The sequence below is a fragment of the Triticum urartu genome, chromosome 1A (assembly GCF_056163025.1).
Source record: "Triticum urartu cultivar PI428250 chromosome 1A, HENAU_Tu73, whole genome shotgun sequence".
Lineage (NCBI taxonomy): Eukaryota > Viridiplantae > Streptophyta > Magnoliopsida > Poales > Poaceae > Triticum > Triticum urartu.
This window is the reverse complement of record NC_141873.1, coordinates 580,764,175-580,791,819: the sequence shown is the minus strand read 5'-3', so window position 1 is coordinate 580,791,819 and position 27,645 is coordinate 580,764,175. Positions and strand designations below refer to the sequence as shown.

General features: G+C 49.5%; 2 protein-coding genes across 2 annotated transcripts in view; both read right to left on the bottom strand.

Annotated features, from left to right (window-relative positions):
* Positions 1-27,645, bottom strand: part of LOC125516946 (uncharacterized) — a 34,817-nt gene that overhangs the window by 3,409 nt on the left and 3,763 nt on the right. Inside the window, exons 2-3 of the mRNA XM_087533189.1 lie at positions 18,131-18,818; positions 182-2,418 (exon numbers count right to left, since the gene is read on the bottom strand). Coding sequence (XP_087389315.1) covers positions 182-2,418; positions 18,131-18,780 — 2,887 coding nt within the window. The 5' untranslated portion in view covers positions 18,781-18,818. The remainder of the gene's footprint in view (positions 1-181; positions 2,419-18,130; positions 18,819-27,645) is intronic.
* On the bottom strand, positions 12,953-16,679 carry LOC147993028 (uncharacterized). Its single transcript, XM_087533196.1, has one exon. The coding sequence runs from the start codon at positions 16,554-16,556 to the stop codon at positions 15,150-15,152; it is 1,407 nt and encodes a 468-aa protein (XP_087389322.1). The 5' UTR covers positions 16,557-16,679; the 3' UTR covers positions 12,953-15,149.

Genomic DNA, 27,645 nt, shown 5'->3' with positions numbered 1-27,645 from the left:
AAGCCGAGCAAATATTGATTGCTTCTTACTTGATTAGATTGATACATCACCTCTCCTTATATAGAGAGGTTTACTTGACTCCTAAGAAAACGATCCTAATACGATAAGATAATTGGGCTAAGCCCCTAATAATGATTAAGATATTTGGGCCATGACCCACTTGGCTAAGCCCCTAATATGCTGGTCATAGCAGAATTCATTAAGCACACATGTAAGAAGAGCTTCTCTGGATTCAGCACACCTCTTGTGCCATTGGTATTTGTTGTCATTATGAAGAGCTTCTGTATTTCCTGACCAAGGTTCCCTTTCAGAGCATCGGGTCCTAACATCCTTGCACGCAGCTTATCAAGTGCAAGGAGACTCTGCAGCACTGCATTGAAGTAACATGTGTTCCCGCCATTCTGCATCCCTCTGACCCCCATACTGCCACCTTGCCCATTCTGATGATCAGCCGTATCTGCGCTTGGCGTTTCGGTCCACCCATTCCTCTCCTTTGCATCAACTTGCTGCATCTCTGATCTCTGTATGACAGCTTCCTCTCTTTCTTTCTTTGGTCCTGCTGCACAAGTCTGCTGTGCATGCTGAGTGCTATTAGTTTGAACACTGTTATCCTGAGGTGGTGTTCCAGGGCCACCATTTTCATGCAAATCTTCCTCAGGCCATAATTTCCTCTTCTCGATTCCACAATGCCATAGCAATGCCCAAATATAGGTTATGAATTCCCCTCCTGACTCGAGGCACTCCTTGTGCGCCTCTGCGTTCCAAGTGGGGGCAATGTGCACTAGTAACTCTGCCCATACCCCAGACAGGATCTCCCAGCAGCCTTCTTCACTCTCTTGATCAATCAGTAACTTTCCCAGCTTTGCACCTTGTCGTACGACATCATCCTTCATGACGTTGTTAGCATCTTGGATGGCCTCGACTCCTACTTGCAACAGTTTTTCATACCTCTTCTGTAATGAGTCACAGTCCTTAAGAATACCATCACGAGCTTGTGTTACGGTTTCTTGGAAGACCATTTTGGGAACATAAAAGCTATCAGGGATCAGGTCGGGCTTTGAAACTAGCAGATATGCACAGTACCGAGACAAGCTATTGGCAGTGATATACATTTCCTGGATCTTATCGGGCAACTTCTCATTCACTTTCTTCTTTTCTTTCGTCGTCTCGTCCACATCCACAAGATATGGTTTTGATGAACAGCAACTTGTCATGTACGACAAGAGGGAGACCAGGAACCCATGTTTGCTTAAATCGACGCCATGTGCCCGAGCAAGCTTCATCTCGCTGAGGCTTGTTGCAATGTGCCACACAAGAATTACATGAGAGCACGTGGGCAGGCCATAGAAGGCCCAATCATACTTCTCCCTTCGGTTTCCAACAGCTTCAGGCAGTGATGTGATGAACTTTGGTAGAAAACGACTACCCCAAATGATGGGCTCCTCATGATTTATGTTAGGACTGTCTGCCTGATAATGTACGGTGTCAGGAGAGTTGGGCTTCTCTAGGCTTGCACAGAGCTTCTTCAGTATTGTAGGCCTGACACATTCTGGCACATCGATGGCATCACGGAGTGTTGCTCCATCATCCTTCTTTGGTGCCATTCCTGTGGTTATCTTGTGAAGCAGATTCCAAAATCTTGGTCTGTCATCATATGACTCCAAGAAGACATACTGGTCAATAAGCCCATGCCACTGCTTAGTAGTTACCCTAGATCTGAAAAGGGATGACATTGTTCTCTCCATACATCTATTTCTAGTGGGCTCTTCCTTCCGCCGTGCATAGCTGCACACAAGGAGCAACCTTGTCCAGTCTGAGATTATATAGCTGACCATCTCCCAGATCTCTTTGAACACCATAAAGAAAATGAATACAAATGTGATGAACATGTCGACGTTGAACCCATGCACCACATTAGCCCTGTGATTCTTCGGGGGATTGTACTGGTGATTTTGCGGGGGATCATTGTTATAGTTTTTGCAGATGTCCACAATAAGCCAGCAGACAAGAGCCAAATTCACCACAGAGAGAAGCAGATTTGAGAAGAGAGAATTGAACCCTTCCCAAAAGACCATAGGGTAACGGCTGTTGAAGTACTCATTTATGAAGGATAGTTGCAACTCCATGATCTTGAAGGCACGATCAGCATTCTGGTCCTCAAGGATCTTAGTCTTCACTAGCTTTCGGTTAATGCAGAAGATTTCTTGTTGCAGTGTTACATCCTCGAGCCTGCACCAGAGCAGTCTGGACAAGGCGAAGGCCAGAGAGAGATCCTTTGGATCATTACTCTTATTGTTTTCTGGGAGTAACTGGTGCCTACGACATCCCCAAATCATGTCTAGGGTGACCACTGACGAAAAACCACGCCCAGTAGCAGTATCGATGTCCAAGACATAGCGAGGCTTCTTGAATTTTATTCTCCGACGGTTTTTTTTTTTGAGAATGACGCGGGGGGGGGGGGGGGGGGGGGGGGCGAAAGCCCCACCGGTTGTTATATTACCCGAAAGCGACTTAGCGTCATACAGTGTTTTCCATTGAGGAGATAAAAAACATCAAGATCGGAGGCAAAAAAACAGAAAAAGAGAGAGAGGAAGACTAGGTGGCTGAGAAAAGGAAGGAGCGAAACAGGAGGAGCTGCTCCCTCGGTCCAGTCTCAAAGCGCTTGGACCACAGAAGCGTATCGTCGGCTGCTCGCCAGAGGACGTCGCAAGTCCCGCATATGATGGAGTTGAAGACCACATCGTTCCTGACTTTCCACACGCTCCACATCAGGATGTAGAGGCCATCTTTCCAGGCAGCAGCATCAATTTGCAGCGAGGGTTGAGTAGAGAGAATTTCACCAATTGAGTAGAAGGTGCCCAGGCCAAGCCTAGCCCAGACCAGAGCCACACGAGGACATGCAGCGAAGAGGTGGTCTGCTGTTTCCTCCGCCTGGCAGGAGGCACATGTTAGAGAAGAGGCGCAGTTTTTGGCGTACAAGTTAGCCCGAGTGCTAAGCCGATTGCCGACCAGTAGCCTCGCGAAAATCTTGATTTTGCTAGGGAGCCTGGAGCCCCAGATGTCGATGGAGTCCTGGTCGAGCACGCCATGTGGCGACAGAACACGAAAAGCAGCCCCGGAGCTGAAGGTAAGGTCGCCTCCCCACGCCATGAAGCGACGATCATGCACACCCAACAGATGAACATCGCGCAAGAGTGCATGCACGACACTGAGCTGACCGGCCGCCACCGCAGAGAGCCTCGGCTGGAGCGCGAGGCCGCCCTGGATAACTGCAGCGACCGAGGCATTGGGCCGCGTCGAGTGGGAGAAGAGCGCCTCGAAGGTGAAGCAGAGCGCGCCGCCTGGGAGCCACCGATCCTGCCAGAAGGAGGTGGTGCGCCCGTCTCCAAGCTGCACCCGAGTGATGGATCGGTAGGTCGGGAGCGCCGCCTGCATGATCGTCCGGAGGAACGAGGGCGCCGAGCAGGGGTCCCCAACGTCACCCCTGACGTTACGGAGGAACCAAAGCTTCCAAGGCGGGGAACCAAGCCGGTGAAGAGCGTCGACGAAGTTGAGAAGAAGGCACATGTTTTGCCGCCGGAGGTCGCGAATGCCAAGTCCGCCTTCCTGCACATCAACACACACTTTGTCCCAAGCAATTAAACAGTGGGCACTAGAGCAAGTATCCTTGCCGGTCCAAAAGAAAGCACGACGTCGTCGACGATCAATCTGCTCAAGCACTCCAGGGGGTAGCATAAAGGAACACATATAATAGGTGGCAAGGTTATTAAGCACGACATTACAGAGAACAAGCCTACCGCCCGAGGAAAGGAGAAGAGCGCGCCACCCGGACAGATACTTATCAAAGGAGTTGATGAGGGGGTCATAGGCAGAGATGGGGAGCTTTAGAGGGGAGAGGGGGAGACCAAGGTAGGGTTGAGGGAAGGTGGATATGGGGCATCCCAGGATAGCGGCCATCTGAGCAGATAGCTCGGAGGAGTAGTGCATGGGGACAAATCCAGATTTATGGAAGTTAATGGTGAGCCCGGTCGCCAAGGCAAAAGCATCGAGGATGTTTTTAAGATAAGTAACAGAAGGGAGGTCGGCACGACAAAGGATTAAAGTATCATCTGCGTATTGCAAGACGGGGCAAGGGAGGGAGGGATCGATTGGGTGCTGCAGCCGGCCGGCGGCACTTGCAGCCTGCGTCATGCGTTGAAGAATGTCCGCAACAATAATAAAGAGGTAAGGGAATAGGGCGTCACCTTGGCGAAGGCCGTTGCGGCAAAGGATCCAGTCACCTGGGACATTGTTGAGAAGCACCGAGGCGTGGCCAGTAGAAAGGATAGAGTGGATCCAGCCACACCAACGGTTGTCGAAACCCCGAGCAGACAAAATCATGAGAAGGCTCGACCAATTAACGGAGTCAAATGCTTTGCGAAAGTCGATCTTAAAGACCACCGTAGGAGCCTTGCGCAAATGGCAGGCTCGGAGAAGGTCGGCGGCGTAAACGATGTTCTCAGAGATACGCCGCCCAGGGAGGAATCCCGTCTGGTCAGGGTGTTGGGTTTCGTAGTAATTTCAAAAAATTTCCTACGCACACGCAAGATCATGGTGATGCATAGCAACGAGAGGGGGAGTATGATCTACATACCTAGTGGATCGACAACGGAAGCGTTTGGTTGATGTAGTCGTACGTCTCCATGATCCGACCGATCAAGCACCGAAACTATGGCACCTCCGAGTTCTAGCACACGTTCAGCTCGATGACGATCCCCAGACTCCGATCCAGCAAAGTGTCGGGGAAGAGTTCCGTCAGCACGACGGCGTGGTGACGATCTTGACGTACTACTGCTGCAGGGCTTCGCCTAAGCACCGCTACAATATTATCGAGGACTATGGTGGCTGGGGCGCCGCACACGGCTAAGGAATAGATCACGTGGATCAACTTGTGTGTTTCTGGGATGCCCCTGCCTCCGTATATAAAGGACTAGAGGGGGGGGGGGAAGCGGCCGGCCAAGGAGGGCGCGCCAGGAGAGTCCTACTCCCTCTGGGAGTAGGATTCCCCCCCCCCCAATCCTAGTTGGAATAGGATTCACGGAGGGGGGAAAAGAGAGAGAGGGGCCGCCCCCCTCTCCTTGTCCTATTCGGACCAAGGGAGGGGAGGGGCGCGCGGCCCATGTAGGGCTGCCTCTTCTCTTTTCCACTAAGGCCCATCATGGCCCATTTAGCTCCCGGGGGGTTCCGGTAACCTCCCGGTACTCCGGTAAAATCCCGATTTCACCCGGAACACTTCCGGTATCCAAACATAGGCTTCCAATATATCAATATTTATGTCTCGACCATTTCGAGACTCCTCGTCATGTCCGTGATCACATCCGGGACTCTGAACAAACTTCGGTACATCAAAATGTATAAACTCATAATAAAACTGTCATCGTAACCTTAAGCGTGCGGACCCTACGGGTTCGAGAACAATGTAGACATGACCGAGACATGTCTCCGGTCAATAACCAATAGCGGAACCTGGATGCTCATATTGGCTCCTACATATTCTATGAAGATCTTTATCGGTCAGACCGCATAACAACATACGTTGTTCCCTTTGTCATCGGTATGTTACGTGCCCGAGATTCGATCGTCGGTATTCCAAATACCTAGTTCAATCTCGTTACTGGCAAGTCTCTTTACTCGTTCTGTAATACATCATCCCGCAACTAACTCATTAGTTGCAATGCTTGCAAGGCTTAAGTGATGTGCATTACCGAGAGGGCCTAGAGATACCTCTCCGACAATCGGAGTGACAAATCCTAATCTCGAAATACGCCAACCCAACATGTACCTTTGGAGACACCTGTAGGGCTCCTTTATAATCACCCAGTTACGTTCTGACGTTTGGTAGCACACAAAGTGTTCCTCCGGCAAACGGGAGTTGCATAATCTCATAGTCATAGGAACATGTATAAGTCATGAAGAAAGCAATAGCAACATACTAAACGATCGGGTGCTAAGCTAATGGAATGGGTCATGTCAATCAGATCATTCACTTAATGATGTGATCCCGTTAATCAAATAACAACTACTTGTTCATGGTTAGGAAACATAACCATCTTTGATTAACGAGCTAGTCAAGTAGAGGCATACTAGTGACACTTTGTTTGTCTATGTATTCACACATGTATTATGTTTCCGGTTAATACAATTCTAGCATGAATAATAAACATTTATCATGATATAAGGAAATAAATAATAACTTTATTATTGCCTCTAGGGCATATTTTCTTCAGTCTCCCACTTGCACTAGAGTCAATAATCTAGATTACACAGTAATGATTCTAACACCCATGGAGCCTTGGTGCTGATCATGTTTTGCTCGTGGAAGAGGCTTAGTCAACGGGTCTGCAACATTCAGATCCGTATGTATCTTGCAAATCTCTATGTCTCCCACCTGGACTAGATCCCGAATGGAATTGAAGCGTCTCTTGATGTGCTTGGTTCTCTTGTGAAATCTGGATTCCTTTGCCAAGGCAATTGCACCAGTATTATCACAAAAGATTTTCATTGGACCCGATGCACTAGGTATGACACCTAGATCGGATATGAACTCCTTCATCCAGACTCCTTCATTTGCTGCTTCCGAAGCAGCTATGTACTCCGCTTCACATGTAGATCCCGCTACGACGCTTTGTTTAGAACTGCACCAACTGGCAGCTCCACCGTTTAATGTAAACACGTATCCGGTTTGCGATTTAGAATCATCTGGATCAGTGTCAAAGCTTGCATCAACGTAACCTTTTACGGTGAGCTCTTTGTCACCTCCATATATGAGAAACATATCCTTAGTCCTTTTCAGGTATTTCAGGATGTTCTTGACCGCTGTCCAGTGATCCACTCCTGGATTACTTTGGTACCTCCCTGCTAGACTAGCAAGGCACACATCAGTTCTGGTACACAACATCGCATACATGATAGATCCTATGGCTGATGCATAGGGAACATCTTTTATATTCTCTCTATCTTCTGCAGTGGTCGGTCATTGAGTCTTACTCAACTTCACACCTTGTAACACAGGCAAGAACCCTTTCTTTGCTTGATCCATTTTGAACTTCTTCAAAATTTTGTCAAGGTATGTGGTTTGTGAAAGTCCAATTAAGCGTCTTGATCTATCTCTATAAATCTTAATGCCTAATATGTAAGCAGCTTCACCAAGGTCTTTCATTGAAAAACTCTTATTGAAGTATCCCTTTATGCTATCCAGAAATTCTACATCATTTCCAATTAGTAATATGTCATCTACATATAATATCAGAAATGCTATAGAGCTCCCACTCACTTTCTTGTAAATACAGGCTTCTCCAAAAGTCTGTATAAAACCAAATGCTTTGATCACACTATCAAAGCGTTTATTCCAACTCCGAGAGGCTTGCACCAGTCCATAAATGGATCGCTAGAGCTTGCACACTTTGTTAGCTCCCTTTGGATCGACAAAACCTTCTGGTTGCATCATATACAACTCTTCTTCCAGAAATCCATTCAGGAATGCAGTTTTGACATCCATCTGCCAAATTTCATAATCATAAAATGCGGCAATTGCTAACATGATTCGGACAGACTCAAGCATCGCTACGGGTGAGAAGGTCTCATCGTAGTCAATCCCTTGAACTTGCCGAAAACCTTTTGCGACAAGTCGAGCTTTGTAGACAGTAATACCGTCAGCGTCAGTCTTCTTCTTGAAGATCCATTTATTCTCAATTGCTTGCCGATCATCGGGCAAGTCAACCAAAGTCCATACTTTGTTCTCATACATGGATCCCATCTCAGATTTCATGGCTTCAAGCCACTTTGCGGAATCTGGGCTCACCATCGCTTCTTCATAGTTCGTAGGTTCATCATGATCTAGTAGCATGACTTCCAGAATGGGATTACCGTACCACTCTGGTGCGGATCTTACTCTGGTTGATCTACAAGGTTCAGTAGTATCTTGTTCTGAAGTTTCATGATCATCATCATTAGCTTCCTCACTAACTGGTGTAGGTGTTACAGAAACAGTTTTCTGTGATGCACTACTTTCCAATAAGGGAGCAGGTACAGTTACCTCGTCAAGTTCTACTTTCCTCCCATTCACTTCTTTCGAGAGAAACTCCTTCTCTAGAAACTTTCCGAATTTAGCAACAAAAGTCTTGCCGTCGGATCTGTGATAGAAGGTGTATCCAATAGTCTCCTTTGGATATCCTATGAAGACGCATTTCTCCGATTTGGGTTCGAGCTTATCAGGTTGAAGCTTTTTCACATAAGCATCACAGCCCCAAACTTTCAGAAACGACAACTTTGGTTTCTTGCCAAACCACAGTTCATAAGGCGTCGTCTCAACGGATTTTGTTGGTGCCCTATTTAACGTGAATCCGGCCGTCTCTAGAGCGTATCCCCAAAACGATAGCGGTAAATCAGTAAGAGACATCATAGATCGCACCATATCTAGTAAAGTACGATTACGACGTTCGGACACACCATTACGCTGTGGTGTTCCGGGTGGCGTGAGTTGCGAAACTATTCCATAATTTTTCAAATGTACACCAAACTCGTAACTCAAATATTCTACTCCACGATCAGATCGTAGAAACTTTATTTTCTTGTTACGATGATTTTCAACTTCACTCTGAAATTCCTTGAACTTTTCAAACGTTTCAGACTTATGTTTCATTAAGTAGATATACCCATATCTGCTTAAATCATCTGTGAAGGTGAGAAAATAACGATATCCGCCACGAGCCTCAATATTCATCGGACCATATACATCTGTATGTATGATTTCCAACAAATCTGTTGCTCTCTCCATAGTACCGGAGAACGGCGTTTTGGTCATCTTGCCTATAAGGCACGGTTCGCAAGTACCAAGTGATTCATAATCAAGTGGTTCCAAAAGTCCATCAGTATGGAGTTTCTTCATGCGCTTTACACCGATATGACCTAAACGGCAGTGCCACAAATAAGTTGCACTATCATTATCAACTCTGCATCTTTTGGCTTCAACGTTATGAATATGTGTATTACTACTATCGAGATTTAACAAGAATAGACCACTCTTCAAGGGTGCATGACCATAAAAGATATTACTCATATAAATAGAACAACCATTATTCTCTGATTTAAATGAATAACCGTCTCGCATCAAACAAGATCTAGAAATAATGTTCATGCTTAACGCTGGCACCAAATAACAATTATTTATGTCTAATATTAATCCCGAAGGTAGATGTAGAGGTAGCGTGCCGACCGCGATCACATCGACTTTGGAACCGTTTCCCACGCGCATCGTCACCTCGTCCTTTGCCAGTGCCCGCTTATTCCGTAGTCCCTGTTTCGAGTTGCAAATATTAGCAACAGAACCAGTATCAAATACCCAGGTGCTACTGCGAGCTCTAGTAAGGTACACATCAATAACATGTATATCACATATACCTTTGTTCACCTTGCCATCCTTCTTATCCGCCAAATACTTGGGGCAGTTCCGCTTCCAGTGACCAGTCTGCTTGCAATAGAAGCACTCAGTTTCAGGCTTAGGTCCAGGTTTGGGTTTCTTCTCTTGAGTAGCAACTTGCTTGCTGTTCTTTTTGAAGTTTCCCTTCTTCTTCCCTTTGCCCTTTTTCTTGAAACTAGTGGTCTTGTTGACCATCAACACTTGATGCTCCTTTTTGATTTCTACCTCCACAGCTTTCAGCATCGCGAAGAGCTCAGGAATAGTCTTATTCATCCCTTGCATATTATAGTTCATCACGAAGCTCTTGTAGCTTGGTGGCAGTGATTGGAGAATTCTGTCTATGACGCAATCATTTGGAAGATTAACTCCCAATTGAATCAAGTGATTATTATACCCAGACATTTTGAGTATATGCTCACTGACAGAACTGTTCTCCTCCATCTTGCAGCTATAGAACTTATTGGAGACTTCGTATCTCTCAATCCGGGCATTTGCTTGAAATATTAACTTCAACTCCTGGAATATCTCATATGCTCCATGACGTTCAAAACGTCATTGAAGTCCCGATTCTAAGCCGTAAAGCATGGCACACTGAACTATTGAGTAGTCATCAGCTTTGCTCTGCCAGACGTTCATAACATCCGGCGTTGCTCCTGTAGCAGGCCTGGCACCCAGCGGTGCTTCCAGGACGTAATTCTTCTGTGCAGCAATGAGGATAATCCTCAAGTTACGGACCCAGTCCGTGTAATTGCTACCATCATCTTTCAACTTTGCTTTCTCAAGGAACGCATTAAAATTCAACGGAACAACAACACGAGCCATCTATCTACAATCAAACATAAACAAGCAAGATACTTATCAGGTACTAAGTTTCATGATAAATTTAAATTCAGTTAATTTACTTAAAGAACTCCCACTTAGACAGACATCCCTCTAATCCTCTAAGTGATTACGTGATCCAAATCAACTAAACCATGTCCGATCATCACGTGAGATGGAGTAGTTTCATTGGTGAACATCTTTATGTTGATCATATCTACTATATGATTCACGCTCGACCTTTCGGTCTCCGTGTTCCGAGGCCATATCTGTATATGCTTGGCTCGTCAAGTTTAACCTGAGTATTCCGCGTGTGCAACTGTTTTGCACCCGTTGTATTTGAACGTAGAGCCTATCACACCCGATCATCATGTGGTGTCTCAGCACGAAGAACTTTCGCAACGGTGCATACTCAGGGAGAACACTACTTGATAATTTAGTGAGAGATCATCTTATAATGCTACCGTCAATCAAAGCAAGATAAGATGCAAAAAGATAAACATCACATGCAATCAATATAAGTGATATGATATGGCCATCATCATCTTGTGCTTGTGATCTCCATCTCCGAAGCACCGTCGTGATCACCATCGTCACCAGCGCGACACCTTGATCTCCATCGTAGCATCGTTGTCGTCTCGCCAAGCTTGTGCTTCCACGACTATCGCTACCGCTTAGTGATAAAGTAAAGCATTACATCGCGATTGCATTGCATACAATAAAGCGACAACCATATGGCTCCTGCCAGTTGCCGATAACTCGGTTACAAAACATGATCATCTCATACAATAAAATCAGCATCATGTCTTGACCATATCACATCACAACATGCCCTGCAAAAACAAGTTAGACGTCCTCTACTTTGTTGTTGCAAGTTTTACGTGGCTGCTACGGGCTTAAGCAAGAACCAATCTTACCTACGCATCAAAACCACAACGATAGTTTGTCAAGTTGGTGCTGTTTTAACCTTCGCAAGGACCGGGCGTAGCCACACTCAGTTCAACTAAAGTTGGAGAAACTGTCACCCACAAGCCACCTCTGTGCAAAGCACTTCGGGAGAACTGGTCTCGCGTAAGCGTACGCGTAATGTCGGTCTGGGCCGCTTCATCCAACAATACCGCTGAACCAAAGTATGACATGCTGGTAAGCAGTATGACTTATATCGCCCACAACTCACTTGTGTTCTACTCGTGCATATAACATCAACATATAAAACCTAGGCTCGGATGCCACTGTTGGGTTTCGTAGTAATTTCAAAAAATTTCCCACGCACACGCAAGATCATGGTGATGCATAGCAACGAGAGGGGGAGTATGATCTACATACCTAGTAGATCGACAACGGAAGCGTTTGGTTGATGTAGTCGTACGTCTCCACGATCCGACCGATCAAGCACCGAAACTACGGCACCTCCGAGTTCTAGCACACGTTCAGCTCGATGACGATTCCCGGACTCCGATCCAGCAAAGTGTCGGGGAAGAGTTCCGTCACCACGACGGCGTGGTGACGATCTTGACGTACTACTGCTGCAGGGCTTCTCCTAAGCACCGCTACAATATTATCGAGGACTATGGTGGCTGGGGCGCCGCACACGGCTAAGGAATAGATCACGTGGATCAACTTGTGTGTTTCTAGGTGCCCCTGCCTTCGTATATAAAGTACTAGAGGGGGGGGGGGGAAGCGGCCGGCCAAGGAGGGCGCGCCAGGAGAGTCCTACTCCCTCTGGGAGTAGGATTCTCCCCCCTAATCCTAGTTGGAATAGGATTCGCGGAGGGGGGAAAAGAGAGAGAGGGGCCGGCCCCCTCTCCTTGTCCTATTCGGACCAAGGGAGGGGAGGGGCACGCGGCCCATGTAGGGCTGCCTCTTCTCTTTTCCACTAAGGCCCATCATGACCCATTTAGCTCCCGGGGGGTTCCGGTAACCTCCCAGTACTCCGGTAAAATCCCGATTTCACCCGGAACACTTCCAGTATCCAAACATAGGCTTCCAATATATCAATATTTATGTCTCGACCATTTCGAGACTCCTCGTCATGTCCGTGATCACATCCGGGACTCCGAACAAACTTCGGTACATCAAAATGTATAAACTCCTAATAAAACTGTCATCGTAACCTTAAGCGTGCGGACCCTACGGGTTCGAGAACAATGTAGACATGACCGAGACATGTCTCCGGTCAATAACCAATAGCGGAACCTGGATGCTCATATTGGCTCCTACATATTCTACGAAGATCTTTATCGGTCAGACCGCATAACAACATACGTTGTTCCCTTTGTCATCGGTATGTTACTTGCCCGAGATTCGATCGTCGGTATTCCAAATACCTAGTTCAATCTTGTTACCGGCAAGTCTCTTTACTCGTTCTGTAATACATCATCCCGCAACTAACACATTAGTTGCAATGCTTGCAAGGCTTAAGTGATGTGCATTACCGAGAGGGCCCAGAGATACCTCTCCGACAATCGGAGTGACAAATCCTAATCTCGAAATACGCCAACCCAACATGTACCTTTGGAGACACCTGTAGAGCTCCTTTATAATCACCCAATTACGTTGTGACGTTTGGTAGCACACAAAGTGTTCCTCCGACAAACGGGAGTTGCATAATCTCATAGTCATAGGAACATGTATAAGTCATGAAGAAAGCAATAGCAACATACTAAACGATCGGGTGCTAAGCTAATGGAATGGGTCATGTCAATCAGATCATTCACTTAATGATGTGATCCCGTTAATCAAATAACAACTACTTGTTCATGGTTAGGAAACATAACCATCTTTGATTAACGAGCTAGTCAAGTAGAGGCATACTAGTGACACTTTGTTTGTCTATGTATTCACACATGTATTATGTTTCCGGTTAATACAATTCTAGCATGAATAATAAACATTTATCATGATATAAGGAAATAAATAATAACTTTATTATTGCCTCTAGGGCATATTTCCTTCACAGGGTCCACCAGAGAGTGGATGAGTCGCTGAAGGCGGGAGCAGAGGGCCCTAGTGATGGCTTTCATGATGCAATTCTGAAGCGAGATAGGCCGAAAATCAGAGGGGGAGCGAGCCGCCTCTGATTTAGGCAAGAGAACTAAAAAGGCGCCGTTGATTCTGGAGAGATCAATAGTGCTGGCATAGAAGTCATCGAACACCGCCTGGACGTCGGAGGAGATCAAGTCCCAGAAAGAGACATAGAAGGATGGGCCAAAACCGTCGGGCCCGGGGCTAGAAAGGCGGTTCATTTCATAAAAAGTTGTCCGAACCTCGTCCGTGGAGAAGGGTCCTGACAAATAGTCAGGAAGGGGAGCGACGCCAGGGTAAAGATCAGATAAAGAGAACGTCCAGTCACAGTGATGCGCAGTGCCTAGGAGATCTTTATAATAATCCCGGAGGATAGCCGCTTTATCCGCGTGAGAGGTGAATTCCTGCCCCTCGAAGGAGAGGACCGGGATGCAGTTCCTGCGAAAACGGGCCGAGGCAGAAGCATGAAAAAACCCAGTGTTCTCGTCGCCCTCGATGGCGTAACGGAGTTTCGCACGAAGTTTCCAGTAGAGGACTCTCTCCTTAACAGAGGTATGAAGGGCACCAATGGTAAGGGTGCGAAGAAGTGCCTCGAGCAAAGAAAGGCGACGAAGTTCTTCAATGCGATCAAGAATGTCAATAAGCAGACGGCAATCTTGCTCGCGATGGGCTGCCGGAGCAACACGCTTCGCCCAACGTTTGCAGGTGAGGCGACACTGGCGAAGTCGAACCACAAGACGGGCAGTAGCATCCGGTCGAAAAGTTGAGGTCCAGGCAGAGCGCATAGAGGAGCGAAAGGACGGGTGAAGGGTCCAAGACTTCTCAAACCGAAAGATACAGGTTTTGGGAGCCGTTGAGGAGATGGACGCGACGAGAGGGACATGGTCGGACGTGGAACGGGTGAAGGATGCAAGCGTAGAGGTGGGAAACGTAGAGTCCCAAGCGACGTTAATGAGAACTCGGTCGAGGCGAGCAAGAACTGGAGAGGCCTGCCTGTTGGACCAAGTGAACTGGCGGTCACGGAGCGGAAGATCAATGAGTGCGAGGACATTAATGAAATCATTAAACCACATCGCCTCGACCCGAGAAAAGTTATCATTACTACGATCCTCAGGCGTACGGATGAGGTTGAAGTCCCCCACAATAGCCCAGGGGGTGGAAGTTGGAGGAGCATGACCGGCTAACTCGCTGAGGAAAGCCTCCTTAGCACTATGGACACAGGGGGCATAGACATTCGTGATTCTAAGCGGTGAGTTGTCAAGGCAAAGGGAGAGGTCAATAGAGAGGACGTGGGGGTGGCGAAGTGATTTGAGAGTGAAAAGATACTGGTATTCCAGGCGGAGCAGATCCCGCCCGAGGCGCCCGTGGAATCAATGGAGAGAAAATTACGGAGGGAGGGGGAAGAAACGAGTCGGTTTTTGCCAGGATGGGGCATTCAAGTTTGGTTTCCTGGATCGCGAGGAAAGAGGGCTGCATGGCCTCGAGGTTAGCGCGGACGTCCCTACACTTTCATGCGTCGCCAATCCCACGTACATTCCACGTACAAAGAGAAAAAAGAGCCGTCATGACGGACCCGCAATGCACCAACAAAAGAACAACAAGAAGAAAACAACAGGAATGATGAGAGACACAGGAGGGCCTAAGGCCGTTACACACCCCACGGGGGGAAAAGATAAAGGAAAAAGAGGTAAGGGTCTCCGGCAGCCAAGCAAGGCCCACGGACAGGAGACCCGAACCAATCCTGAGGATCTAATAAAGGGGAGGGAAGGAGTCGGGGGGAAGCAAGCATAGGCCCGAGCTGGAAGTGGCAGCAGCATGGAGAAACGGGGCCCTACACAGAGGACAGAAATCATGCAGCGTCGAACGCCTCCTCAGCGCGAGCGCAAGCGGCAAGCGCGTCCAGGTCGACACCGCATGGCTCCCCCAGGGCCTGAAGCTGACGAAGGGAGAGGGAGTCGGGCACGCCGTCGTCGACGCCAATGCCGGCAGCCCGCATAGCAGCGCGGAGGCGGGGGGAGCCCTTGGAGTAGTCGAAGCGCGCCGCCTTGACTGCCTTGGCCCGGTCCATCATCTTGACGTACAGGGACGGCTCCTTTACGGCGAGGCGGGAGCTACGACGACCGGTGTGGTTCGTGTCAACCACGCGCTTGCGCCGGCCACGACGCTTGAGGAAGGCGTGCTCGTGGTCGTCGTTTGCCAGCTCGGATGGCAGCATCACCGGGGAGGGAACTAGCAGGGCGTGGCCATCAGCAGAGGCGGGGTCGGAGATGGAGGAGTCACTGCTCTCGTCTTGAAGCAGAGGGGTTGCCGGAGGGAAGATGGTGCACCACTGGGGAGGGAAAGGCTCAGAGAGCAGCCCAGCCATGCGGCGCCCAAGCCCCCGGCGAAAGGCGGCCATGGCCGCGCTCTGCTGGGCACCGAGGAAGTCGTCGATTGGAGCAGGAGCAGCAGGGCGTGGCTCGATGGAGAGGGAGTCGAAGCCGCGAAGACTGAGCGTGTCGATGTCGTCCATGCCGGTGGAGCGAGGTCCATGCGGCGAGCGAGGAGGGGAGCCACCGTCTCCCTCAAAGTGGAAGGAGGAGACGGACGAGCCATCCTCCTCGACGGACCAGAAGCGAACGCGCCGGATGCCCACTTCCGTGGAGAGGTCGCCGTCGAAGTTGCGGACGAGAAGAGCGTGGGGGACGTCGTCCTTGTGCTCCAGGCGGATGACAAGACGCACAGTGGAGAAGTCGAGGTCGTTGAGGCAAAGGGGGTCGATGCAGCAGACGTTGCCGATGGAGCGGAAGGCGTTGCGGATCCCACCCTCGTGCCAGTGCTCGAGGGGGAAGCCGGTGGCCGAGAGCTGGGCGAAGCAGGTGTATTCCCACCCGAAGCGGTTTTCCCCGTTCTCTGGGCGCTCGAGGGTGATGACGTGCCCGGCGAACGGCATGGGGAAGTGCTGCATGGCCTGCTCGCGAGCATTCTCGGAGGAGAAGACGATCATCATGGCGCCATAGTGGGAGGCAGCAAGACCGACGGTGGGGTTGCCGGCGCGCTGCTCCAGGGCCCGACGGAGGAGGTCGCCCGGACTGGAGGAAGCCGGGTCGACGAGGGCGTAGGCGAAGTGGCGGGAGTGCGCCATGTCGACCACCATAGGCATGAAGACCTCAGCGTACTCCGGCCGGCGGCGCCCTGAGGCGGCAGCTGGGCGGGCGGAGCCTCCATCTCCGGAGCCGGCGGGGGCGGCGGCCTTGCGGACGAGGATGAGCCGCATGATGGCGGGGCCCCGCACGGGAACGGAGTGGGAGGACGCACCGAGAAGGGGATGGTGCGCTTCGCCTCGACCTCCCGGTAGTAGCGGCCCAACCAGTGCTCGCGCGGAGGAGCACGCGGCGTGGGGGAGTTGGGCGGCGAGGTCGAGCGGGAGCGGGACGGAGACCGGAGAAGCGCGTCGGAGAGCCTGCGAGGGGGAGAGGAAGGGTGAGAGGCAGGGGACACACAGGACGGGGGGAGGAAGGAACAAGAAGGAGGGGCTCGAACTTACATTCTGAGCTTAAGTGCCCGGAACGTCCGCAGTCACGGCAGCGCACGGGGTCGCGGCAATCGCGGACGAGGTGCTCAACGGAGTAGCACTTGTGGCACAGTTTTTTGACTGGAGAGGGGAGGAAGGCAAGGAGGCGGCGACGTTGGAGATGAGGAGCCGGGGAGAGCAGGGCGTCCTTATAGGACTTTGGCGGAGTGGGAGCGCTGTCCGCAACAGTGGCGGCCAGGGAAACCGGAGATGGGCGAGCGGCGCTGCAGGCCGCATCGCAGAGCGGCCGGAATCGCGGTGTAGAGGGCGGAGAGGAGGAGGGAATCGTGGGTGTCAGCGGCGGGAGTTGGGGAAGGATAGGACGGGGAGGGGGTAGGACGGGGGTAGGAGAAGACAGAACAGGAGAGGGGGGGATGGGGGCGCCGCGCGGGTCAGGTCGAGGGGCCAGAAGCTCATGGACCCGCAGAGTGGAGGGGGAAGATTCATGCACGCATGCGGGTAAAGAGGCGGATTCAAGGGCACGCGTACCGGATGCGGAACCAGGCAGATCAACAGACTGCATGCGCGAGGGATCCACGGCGGCAAACGGGGCATGCACGGGATCGAGTTCCAACGCCAGAGCCGGGGGGCTCGCGGTGCAGGCCCGAACGCGCTCAACGGCCGCCATGGCGTCCACCTTGCGGCGATGCAGAGCAAGTTTCGTCCGGCCAAGGCACAAGGACGCAGTCGCAACAATGAAGCTCGGCACGTCCAGCGAGGCGGCACGAGCGCAGAAGACGTCGGGGGCAGCGAGCTCGACCGAAAACGCGTCCGGGGAATCCGTGAGGAGGAAATTCAGCGCATTTTCACAAAGAAAACATTGATCCGGGCGGAGGGCACTACGGGAGTAATCCAGAAACGGCAAGCAGCAGTCGCATTTAGATGGACAAGAGGAGAAGCTACCATGGAGTGAAAGTTAAGCAAGACGAAATCGAGGAACGCCGCACCTGGCTTTTGGAAGACGACACGGCCGGGTTTCCCCAGCCAAAGACCCCGCAACAAGGCGTCGCTGTCGTCGCTGCCTGGGACAGCCGCGGAGGTGATGCAGGAGGTCGAGGCTTCAGCGGAGACCGGGGGGAGGCGGCTGGCACGACGGGCACGCGCCACGGGAGGAACAGTGGGGAAAGCTCCGGCTCCGGCAGCAACGAGGAGAGGCTGCCAAGGCACACCGGGAGGGGAGGAAGCGACGCCGGCAGGCGCGGAGGGGGCTCGCCGGGCTGCGACGAGGGGTCGCTATCGCCAGAGCTCATCCCACCCAATCGTCCCCCCCCCTCGACTTCTGCGGTTCACCTCTCCGACGGGTTTCTCCATGCACCAAGTATTTGTATCCTTCCAGATCATTCTCTGGATTGCACTCATTTGGTTTCCAGTTGCTACTATGAGGGCCTGCACGCATGTACTCTGTGACCACCTCTGAACTCTTGCCATGCCAGACAGAACGGAGCGCCAAACTATATGCTCTCAATCTGTACCAGCTCCTCAGCATCAGCAGAGCCAAAAGCGACCAAAGTGGAAGTATGAACCTTGAGCCTCCGATCATCAAGAAGGCTGTTCCCAGAAGTTTCACCACGTTATTCCATTCCCTGAACCGTCGCCCATGGCGGTTATAAACACCATAGCCAGAGATGAAGTCAATGGTGTAACGAATACTAACAAGCACGAGAGCCCAGACAGGGAACAACTGATTTGTGAAGCTTGCTTTTGCCATGGCCCCCAGCAGGTAGAAGACAATAGAGTCAGAGACCGTACCCAAGATGTTGAAGATGACTGTCACCGCTGTGTTGCGGATGTGGCGACGAAAGATGTCCATGATGAACATGACTGTGACCAGGACCACAAGAAACTCAATCCGAAACAGGACGTATGTCTCTTTGTTTAGCATGATGAACAGGGATGACACAACATCGCGGATTTCTTGAACACCCATCGTTTCCTAGCTTGCTTGTCCTATTGGGCAAGTGGGACCTGCAAGATCAATTTGTCAAAGATATTCACAAGCAAAGACTAAGAAAAAGGACTTTGAACAAATGTGGTGAAGAAAGACTGGATTAGTTTATTTAGAACCCCGTCTTTGGAAGCAGAAAAACAAATTTATGGTTATACGGGTGTACGTCTAGAGACTAGAGTGCCCTTTTAGCATCAAGTACCACCTACAATTACAATATAGTTGTGCACTTCTCAGTTGTCAAGAGTGTTCAACCTCATTCACTTGTAACTGCATAGAGTTTCGCTTGAGGTAAAACCACTACCAAAGAGCAATCCGCTTGTGCAGAAGACCACATTGATGCAGCAGTCCAGCAGCATTTTCTCATAGACGAACCTTCTTCTTTGATTTCATTGCAGAGCAAAATTATTTTTCTCCAATGCAACCTTGTTCAATGCAATGCTGGAAGAGTAATAACGGGACTGCAAGGAGCATGTTGGTTCCCGTAAACTTGGTGTTATCTAGCATTACAAACGTTCACATTTTTTGTTTTTCAAACCTACCGAAAGAAGTACGTAAATGATTGCATTATTTCTCGTCTTGATTACGCCAGATAAATAGATTAGTAGATGTGGGCCCAGAAACCAAGGGGTTCTAGGTATTCAGAACCTTCAACAAACAGAAGATAAAACGTATGCAGATTAAGGGAGTCTAGGACTCTAGGTATCCAGAACCTTAAACAAAACAAAATTTGCCTACTGAGCAAATGGATCTATTTAAGCTCGAACAAACTTGGAATGTTGTTGTTAGAGTACGTAAGGGGCCTAATGGGCCTGAGCTGGCTGCATAGCCCGTTAGTCTTAGCGTTAATTAGAGATAAGGGTCGCTTGTTTAGGGGTCAAATAAACATTGCTTGGGAGTCAAGTAAACCTCTCTATATAAAGAGAGGAGATGTATCAATCTAATCAAGCAAGAATTAAGAAGGAAATCTCTTCCCTCTTGCCCGGCCGTGGGCAAAAGGCCCTCGGCCGGCCCTCTCGCGCCCTCCTTCTAGCAGCACCATAACAATCTGGTATCACCTTTCCTGGGTTCGATCATGTCCAGCCCTCCACCGAGTTCTTCCCACCCGCCGCCGCCACCTACCCGTCGTCACCAGCGTCTTCATCGGCGCTGATGCCCCACACAGCAGGCGCGCCGGCATTGGGCGTGCTGGCGTCCTCAAGGGCGATTGCACCCTCTGCCCTGGCGCCGTCCCCCCTCGTCCTCACCCCGGAGCAGATGACAGCCGCAATCCTGAAATTACGGCAGGCCATGGCGGGCATCAGGGCCTTCCTCGTCGGGCCCTATGCGGCCCAGCTGCATCCCCAGCAGCCACCTTCTCCGCCGCCACACCAAACAGCAGCTACACCCGCCGCCGCCCCCCTCGACCGCGACCACGGCGCCGGTCATCTCGTACCAGTATGGGATGCCCTACGACGGGACTGCGACGACCTCGTTCCCATCAGCACCGCCGCCGTCCCAGGGCGTCCCCATCCAGCAGATCAAGTACCCCCCGTCGCCGTCACCGCTTCCATCTTGGATCACTACCCGCCACGTGTCGGCGGCGGTGAGGCTGCAGGCTGCTGCGTGCAGCCTCCTAGCGCGTCGGCGTGTGCGGGAGATGCGTGGTCTGTAGCTGCCGCTCCTCCAAATCGCCCTTCGCTGCGCAATAGACCTCGATCTCGTCCGTTGCGTCGGGGATCTTGGGCATGCGGTTTCCCCCACGGGTGGCGGGCATGCTATTTTCCCCGCGGGCAGCGACCTCAAGTCTGCGACATCGATGGTTGGGGGGGCGCACCCCTCCTCGTCATTCTCCATCGCAAGCACTCCACTCTTCCCTATGCGGTGCAGACCAACAACTGTCCGGCGGGGAGAAGGCATGGTGTCACCGACAGGAGCGCACCGCGTAGCACCACTACATTCCGCCACCGGCCGCTGCGAGGGCGCCTCTGCTGGTCACTCTTGCGACCACTTCCAGGTGGCCGTACACATGCACTCCTTTTGTCCAGGTGGTGTCCATGGGATCCAGGTGGCTGTACACGTGCACCTCTGACGTGCGGATGGTGTCCACTTTTTGATAAGGGGTCCAAAATAAAGCGTTCAAGTCCATTTCAGGTTGAGAGTAATAAAACAAGCCGAGATGTAAAAGGCTTGTTTTTTAGGTGTTCGATTTGTGTTGCGTCGAGTCATGGTCATAAGTTGGTTAGGGTATAGCTCGAGGACAAGCTGCATGTCCAGGTGGGGTATAGTGTTAGAGTACGTAAGGGTCCTAATGGGCCTGGGCTGGCGGTATAGCCCGTTAGTCTTAGGGTTAATTAGAGATAAGGGTCGCTTGTTTAGGGGTCAAGTAAGCCTTGCTTGAAAGTCAAGTAAAACTTTCTATATAAAGAGAGGGGGTGTATCAATCTAATCAAGCAAGAATTAAGAAGGAAATCACTTCCCTCTTGCCCGGCCATGGGCAAAAGGCCCCCGGCCGGCCCTCTCGCGCCCTCCTTCTAGCAGCGCCATAACAGTTGTCTTGTACAATAAGACAGAAATAGTTACGGTATAAAACTATGTCACATGTTGAAAATCACGAATTTGATTTTGAACTCTTTTTGTGCCGCTTGGTAGATATAACATCCACAATGAAATGGAAATGTGATTCTGGAAAGACAAATGAGACAATGAACAATTATGCTTGTATCTATTAATGTTACGAGGCGGGAGCATGTAACAATGGCACAACTCAACCGAGTCATACTGAGGAGTGCAATGATCGGGTCCAAAAGGCGGCTTCGGTCCAACAATCACAACAACAAGAGTGAAATGCGTCATTAGTTGATTAACCCAAATCGGTCGCATACTTTAGAAAAAAAACTAAAAAATGGTCAGCTTTATGTCTTAAACTCGTATAGGTGGTTTGGAAGGAGAAAAACACAAGTGGTTGCCACGTCAACGTGGGCAGAGCTTCTTTTTTTTTTGACGGCGGAGGCTTTCAATCACAAGTGTTTTAGAGCATCTACAACCGCATTGGAAAAATCCGACCCCTCAAATGCCCGCAGACGCGCCGGGCGCGTCCATAGGCATTGACCGGGCATGTCTTATATTTCGTCTTCCACACTCGCATCCCTTATATCCGAAACCTTAAAACCATGCAATTCATGCAACGCTACGTAAAATATATGATCAAAGCGCAGTTCATCGGATTAGCCGGACAAAAGAAACATAATCGATTCATCGGAGTTCAACAATGGATAGTGCAAATCCATACTACAAACTTATGAAACATAGATAAAATATAAACAGAACGAGGAAGGGTGGAGGAAATCATCATTTCCTCGCCGACCCCTTCCTTTCCGGCCGTCGGTACGGCTGTGCCCCTCCTCCGTGTAGGCGTCGGAGCTGCACCTCATGCCCGACAACCTGCAGAGCAGGCGGTCCTGCTCCTTCGCATGGTGGGCTGCCTTCGCCTTCGCCGCCGCCTCCTTTGTTGCCTTGCGCTCCAACAACTCGATGGCGAGTCGGAGCGCCTTGGCATTCTTGCGGCAGAGGCGCCGCGCATCCATCTCCGCCGTCGTGAGCAAGTGGCGGAGGACAGAAGTGAGTAGCACTGCCTCAAGATCGATCGGCACGCTCGCGCGCGGATGGCACGTAGACATCCACTTGGACGCCGCTACGCTCTCCCTCACCCACTACCGCTAGCGCAGGGCTGCTCGTGCCTCCGACTCGGGCGTCTGAGTGCGCGCCGGCCCCGGTGTGGGCACAAGGATCGTTCATCTACGGTTTGAGAGACTCCAAATACGATCTACACTGACTCGTCTTCTTTCACTGGAACTCAGAGTCGGTAACATCTGATCCAAACCGTTCATCGCATCTTCATAATGTTCCGGGTGATCGTATGGTGATTTTTTTATTTTCTATTATGTTTCCTAAAACGCGCCACCTCGTAGTTCGGCCAGTGAAGGACGAGACCATGCCCTCCGCGCATGCCCCACCACACAGGAGGCCATTCCTATTGAGCTAGCAGGCACCTTCAGTTTGAGACAACTGGAGGTGCCTGCTGGCTCAAAAAAAAAGCAGGCACCTCTAGTCCGCGCAGCTGGAACCCGCGGCTCCAGTTGCCGATCTGATGGAGTCGGCAAAATAGCCAGCCACCCCGCAATCCTACCGTGTCGGCCTGCACCACCACCTTTGCCACGAGTCGTCGCCAATGCAGCACTATGCCCAATGCCAGGTCGCGTCGCCTTGCAGGAGCACCATGCTCCCCACCCGGTCTCACATCCCGCGTCGCAACCAACAGGGGAGGAGGGAGAAAGGGCCCGCGTCGCCGATGCCAATTGGGATTCTCCATCAGAATATATACAGACACCGCTTTGTACACAAAATACTTTGCATTCTAGTGATCACTTGTTGCTCCTTTTCTTAAGGGCACGGCCGGTTCGGCCCCGCTTTATTTTAGTGTCAAAACGCTCTTATATTATGGGACGGAGCGACTATGCAAAAAGAGAAATAAACCCTAGCGCAAGCGGTCCAATGTATGCTGAAGGCAGTCACCTGTTTATAAACTAACCCTAACGCAGGCGGGTTTTTTCCTCCAGGAATTCTTTTCGGTCTTAATTGATCACATAACTAGTTTCTGGCTTATCTAACCACTTCTCGAGTTAATGGGATGCACATTTCGCTCCAACAACTGGACATATTTCCGCAAAAGAAAGAAAAAAGAGGCAGTACCCTAATCTTGGCAGTAGGATGTAATCTACTCCCTCTATAAGACATTTTAGGCCACTATTAGTGACCTAAAACGTAGTGACCCATAGTTTATAGAGGGAGTATTTGGTACAGTCCATGTACCAACATCATATGAGCACAAATGCTCAACTTAGCATGAACATATTTGGATGCTTAAGGTCCCTCCTGAGAGCAACGTTCTCACATGGTATCCTTAGAGACGAGCAATTCTTACATAAGATCACCTTAGTTTATTTTCTTTACGGTGGAAGATAACATCTCTACTACTTAATTTTACGGTGGAAGACAACCTTAGGGCAACTCCAACGCGAATCACAAATCGCTCGCAAATGTCCAGACCGCCCGATCCGGACACTTTTTGCCATTCAACGACGATCAAAAATTGTCCGGACCAATCCGGATGTTTGAAATCTCCCAAACCGGCACCAAACTAGGGAGATTTGGGGGAGTTCGGACATCCACCAAATCGGACTCCGACACTACCGGCCTATGCAAATACCCGGCTTGGAGCCCTTTTTACCTCACTCCGTCACCTACACTATATCCGCACCCTCAGGAGGCCAATGCCGCTGCTGACCACCCCGGCTCTAGCCAGCCAGACACCTGCCATCCTTCGCCTATGTCGCCATTCCAACCCATATCCCGCCGGCGTCCAGTACCATCTGCCCTTGCGTCCGCCATCCATGGCAAACACCACGCCAGACAAGTGTTCGGCCCAATGCCGTAGCGAAATATGTTGAAGTTATCGTTGTTGACTTTGAAGAAAACACAATGACTGCATACTTGGTGAAGGAGGATGATTGTCGTAGGCGTGGTCGGCCACAAGTGTGGAGTTTGAAGGCATGAAGCGAAAGGCGGCATTTTGGCAAAGTGTGCATGTCCGGTTCAATGAGCAAAAGCACTACGAGCCATACAACATGGAAGTGATCCATGATCGCGATGAGATGTTGCTACCCCATCGATGGCACGCCATCCAAAATGCCACGTATTGCGGTGCATATGCACCATCAACAATATATTGAGGAGCACTTTGTTGCCCAAGGTTGGAGACTCAAAACACACTCGCTGAAATGCCATTGACCTTCTCATATACCTTGATCATTATGCGCCATTCAGTGTTATGGACTTCATATTTGAGACAAGCAAGAGGACACACATGGATCTCAAGCACTCATGCTTCTATGCTCGATTCATTCAAAGACACATCAACTCCAAAGTTAGTGCTTTTGGTCTCGATCTTAAGCATGTGGTATTCACTCCCGCTCTTTAGATGTATGAGACTACTTGTGCTCCTCATGAAGAACCTTGTCCTAAAGTGAAGATGGCAAAGAAGGATATGCCCTTTAGTTCCACAATTTCTCCAGGAATCTCTTCAGCTCGACCACCTTCAGCTCCTAAGGAAACTGTCCCTACTCTAGTCCCGAAGACTACTTTTGGACAACTTTCCCACACCGTTGCTTCTCTTGGCCACAAACTGAACTCGTATTCATTTGAGTAATTGAGTTTACACAATACAAGAATACACAGCACGTTCTTCTAAGAACTTATGTACGTGCTCGCGCAGGTGTGGGCTAAGCCAACTGTCCTTGATTCTGAGTCAAAGACTAACTGACAAATGAATGAGGCGCCACAGTAAACAATGTAGGAGTATGTACCCTTCAACACATCAAGGATGGGCCGAGAGCCACCCAGAATGACTAAAATACTCTTCCTAAGAAAAGGCTAATTAACGGGCAAGTGGTCTTAATCACAGCTGCGGCTAATTGAAGTTAGTGCGGCTTTTATTTGGAAAGCATAGAAGCACTTTGCAATCATTTGCCCATGATTGTCCACACGAAGATTCATGTGCCATACATGAAATACTATATGGGTTGTTTTACATAAAATAATAAAACTAAAAAACGAAGAGGCTGCCGCCGGCGGCTAAGGGAGAAGAAGCAGCTCAGACTTGCCCACCACATCGAGGCTCCACGGCCGTCAGCCAGATTGTCGGGAGAACTCTGATCAGATTCTCGCTGGCATGAATCGTGTCGAGGAGATAGTCTGAGGGGGACAGAAGTGACTCGCATCGAGACGAATGAATGCAAGAGAGAAACGATGAGGTGGGTTTTCTTCCGTTTTATGAAATCCGAGGACACTACCTATTAGTATCGTGTTGGTCTACAGTTGGTGTTCCAGTAACTTATATATATATATAGCTTGCTCACAATCGGGGGGTGAACGTTACAGCTGATTGTTACGAGTAAAACAGCAGTTTGTCCAAATTAATCCATTTTGCAAATTTGAGATAAAAGAGTACATGATGAGCAGTTCGTACCTGGGATCAGTAAGTAGCTAGCTGCTCCCGGGCGATGCGTCGACGTAATACTGGTTTGTGTTCTGTCTTATGGAGTTGTAGTTGTCTGTCCTCGGGATGAATGGACAGGCACTGTCTAATGGAGATGATTACCATCTATATATAGTACTAAGCGTGTATATATTATTAGTGTGAGTGCACCTGACTTTAAGAGGTGCAATGCATATGGAAGAAATGTTGGTGATGCTGAGAACAGTCTATCTTAATCATGTAGAGGTCTGGTATGCGATGTTTCGATTCACAAGATTCTTTATCGAAAAAGAGAAATTATATGTCAAATACAATAGTCTGTATGTAAAGCCTGTCTATTTTTAGTTATTACTATATGTGAGTACAAACTACATATACATGATACATCATCTTTTCAAGAATATTGCTTCTATTTTTTACAAGATATACTGGGAGAGGCAGCATGGTTGATTGAAAACTTAGTAATCAAGTCATAACTCAATGCGCTTAAGAGACAAATATTTGAAACATAATTACCTAGACATCGTGACCACTAACAAAGTGGTTGTGATGGGCTGCTGATTGAGTTTTAGCGCGTATGTATGTAGCGTATGCGCATGTGGTCAGAATTAGGGTGCGGTATACAGTGCTGGTGGATAGGGCAGTTGCACGGTTGGTAGCTAAATTAGCTATTTCCTCTCTGACGTTCTCAAAAGTTTTAGATAAAGAAGGTTCCGTAGGAGCAAGTCAGAAAGGTTCTAGAGCGAAATGCTAAGTAGTGCATTTTTTATCCCTAAAGATTTGAATGAACGGGGTATTCCACTGCATTGTTTCTACCGTTTTCTTCTTCTTCTTCTTTTCGAACTTTCCCGATTTTCATTGCAGAAAATCGATAATACAACCCAGGTTCAAGACGGTTACTACATCACGCACGCGAAAACAAACATCTACAGTCCAACTACTAGCTCCCAGGAACACTTCCCAGCCAGGAAAAGAACTACTCCCTCCGTCCCATAATATAAGACGTTCTTATATTATGGGACGGAGGGTGTACCTTTTGACAGTAAAACCAATTAGCCCAGCATGCAGCACAAACATTGAAACGACCATTACAAAGGGCAACCTTTTGATCACAGCCATGAAGACATAGGGAGACAGATGTTTAAGAGGAAGCCCGTGGGAACGTCATCAGCAAAATTGTTTTGACCGTATCACAAGCTTTTATTGTCCTGGTTGTTGTCTACTGCACTTTGGCTGTTGTGTACAAGTGTGTACTGCACTTCTTTCTAGTGCAATTAATATCTGCTGCGCGCACCTTTTAAACTGTGCAATGCAAGTGGATTACAAGTTTACAACTAATGCACCAGTTGCTCGGTCGTGGTCTCCTACTCCAAGGCATGGACATGTATGCGCTATGGGGTGGTTCATATATTTAGACAAAGCACTTTAGCACCTACTCCGGTTGCTGCATCAGAAAGAAAGAGGAAACACAAATGGGTTTGGCCATTGTGGTCTCGTGCGTCGTCGGAATCTGCGTTTGCATGGGCGCAGCCCTAATTAAGGTGGTGTTAATCACGTTTTTTCATGGTCAACAACTAATAAAGCGCTACCTAAAAAAAACCTAATAAAGCACATGAACAATGAGGAAATACTCGACGCGCTATCATCTCTCCAGCTACTGCTAATTAATTTCAAAGTCAATGGATTGTGATGCATATAGGTCTTCTGAATCCGTGTAACTAGTTGTCCTCCGAAGCTTGTGTTCGATTGAACCTTGCAGACAACAACACACA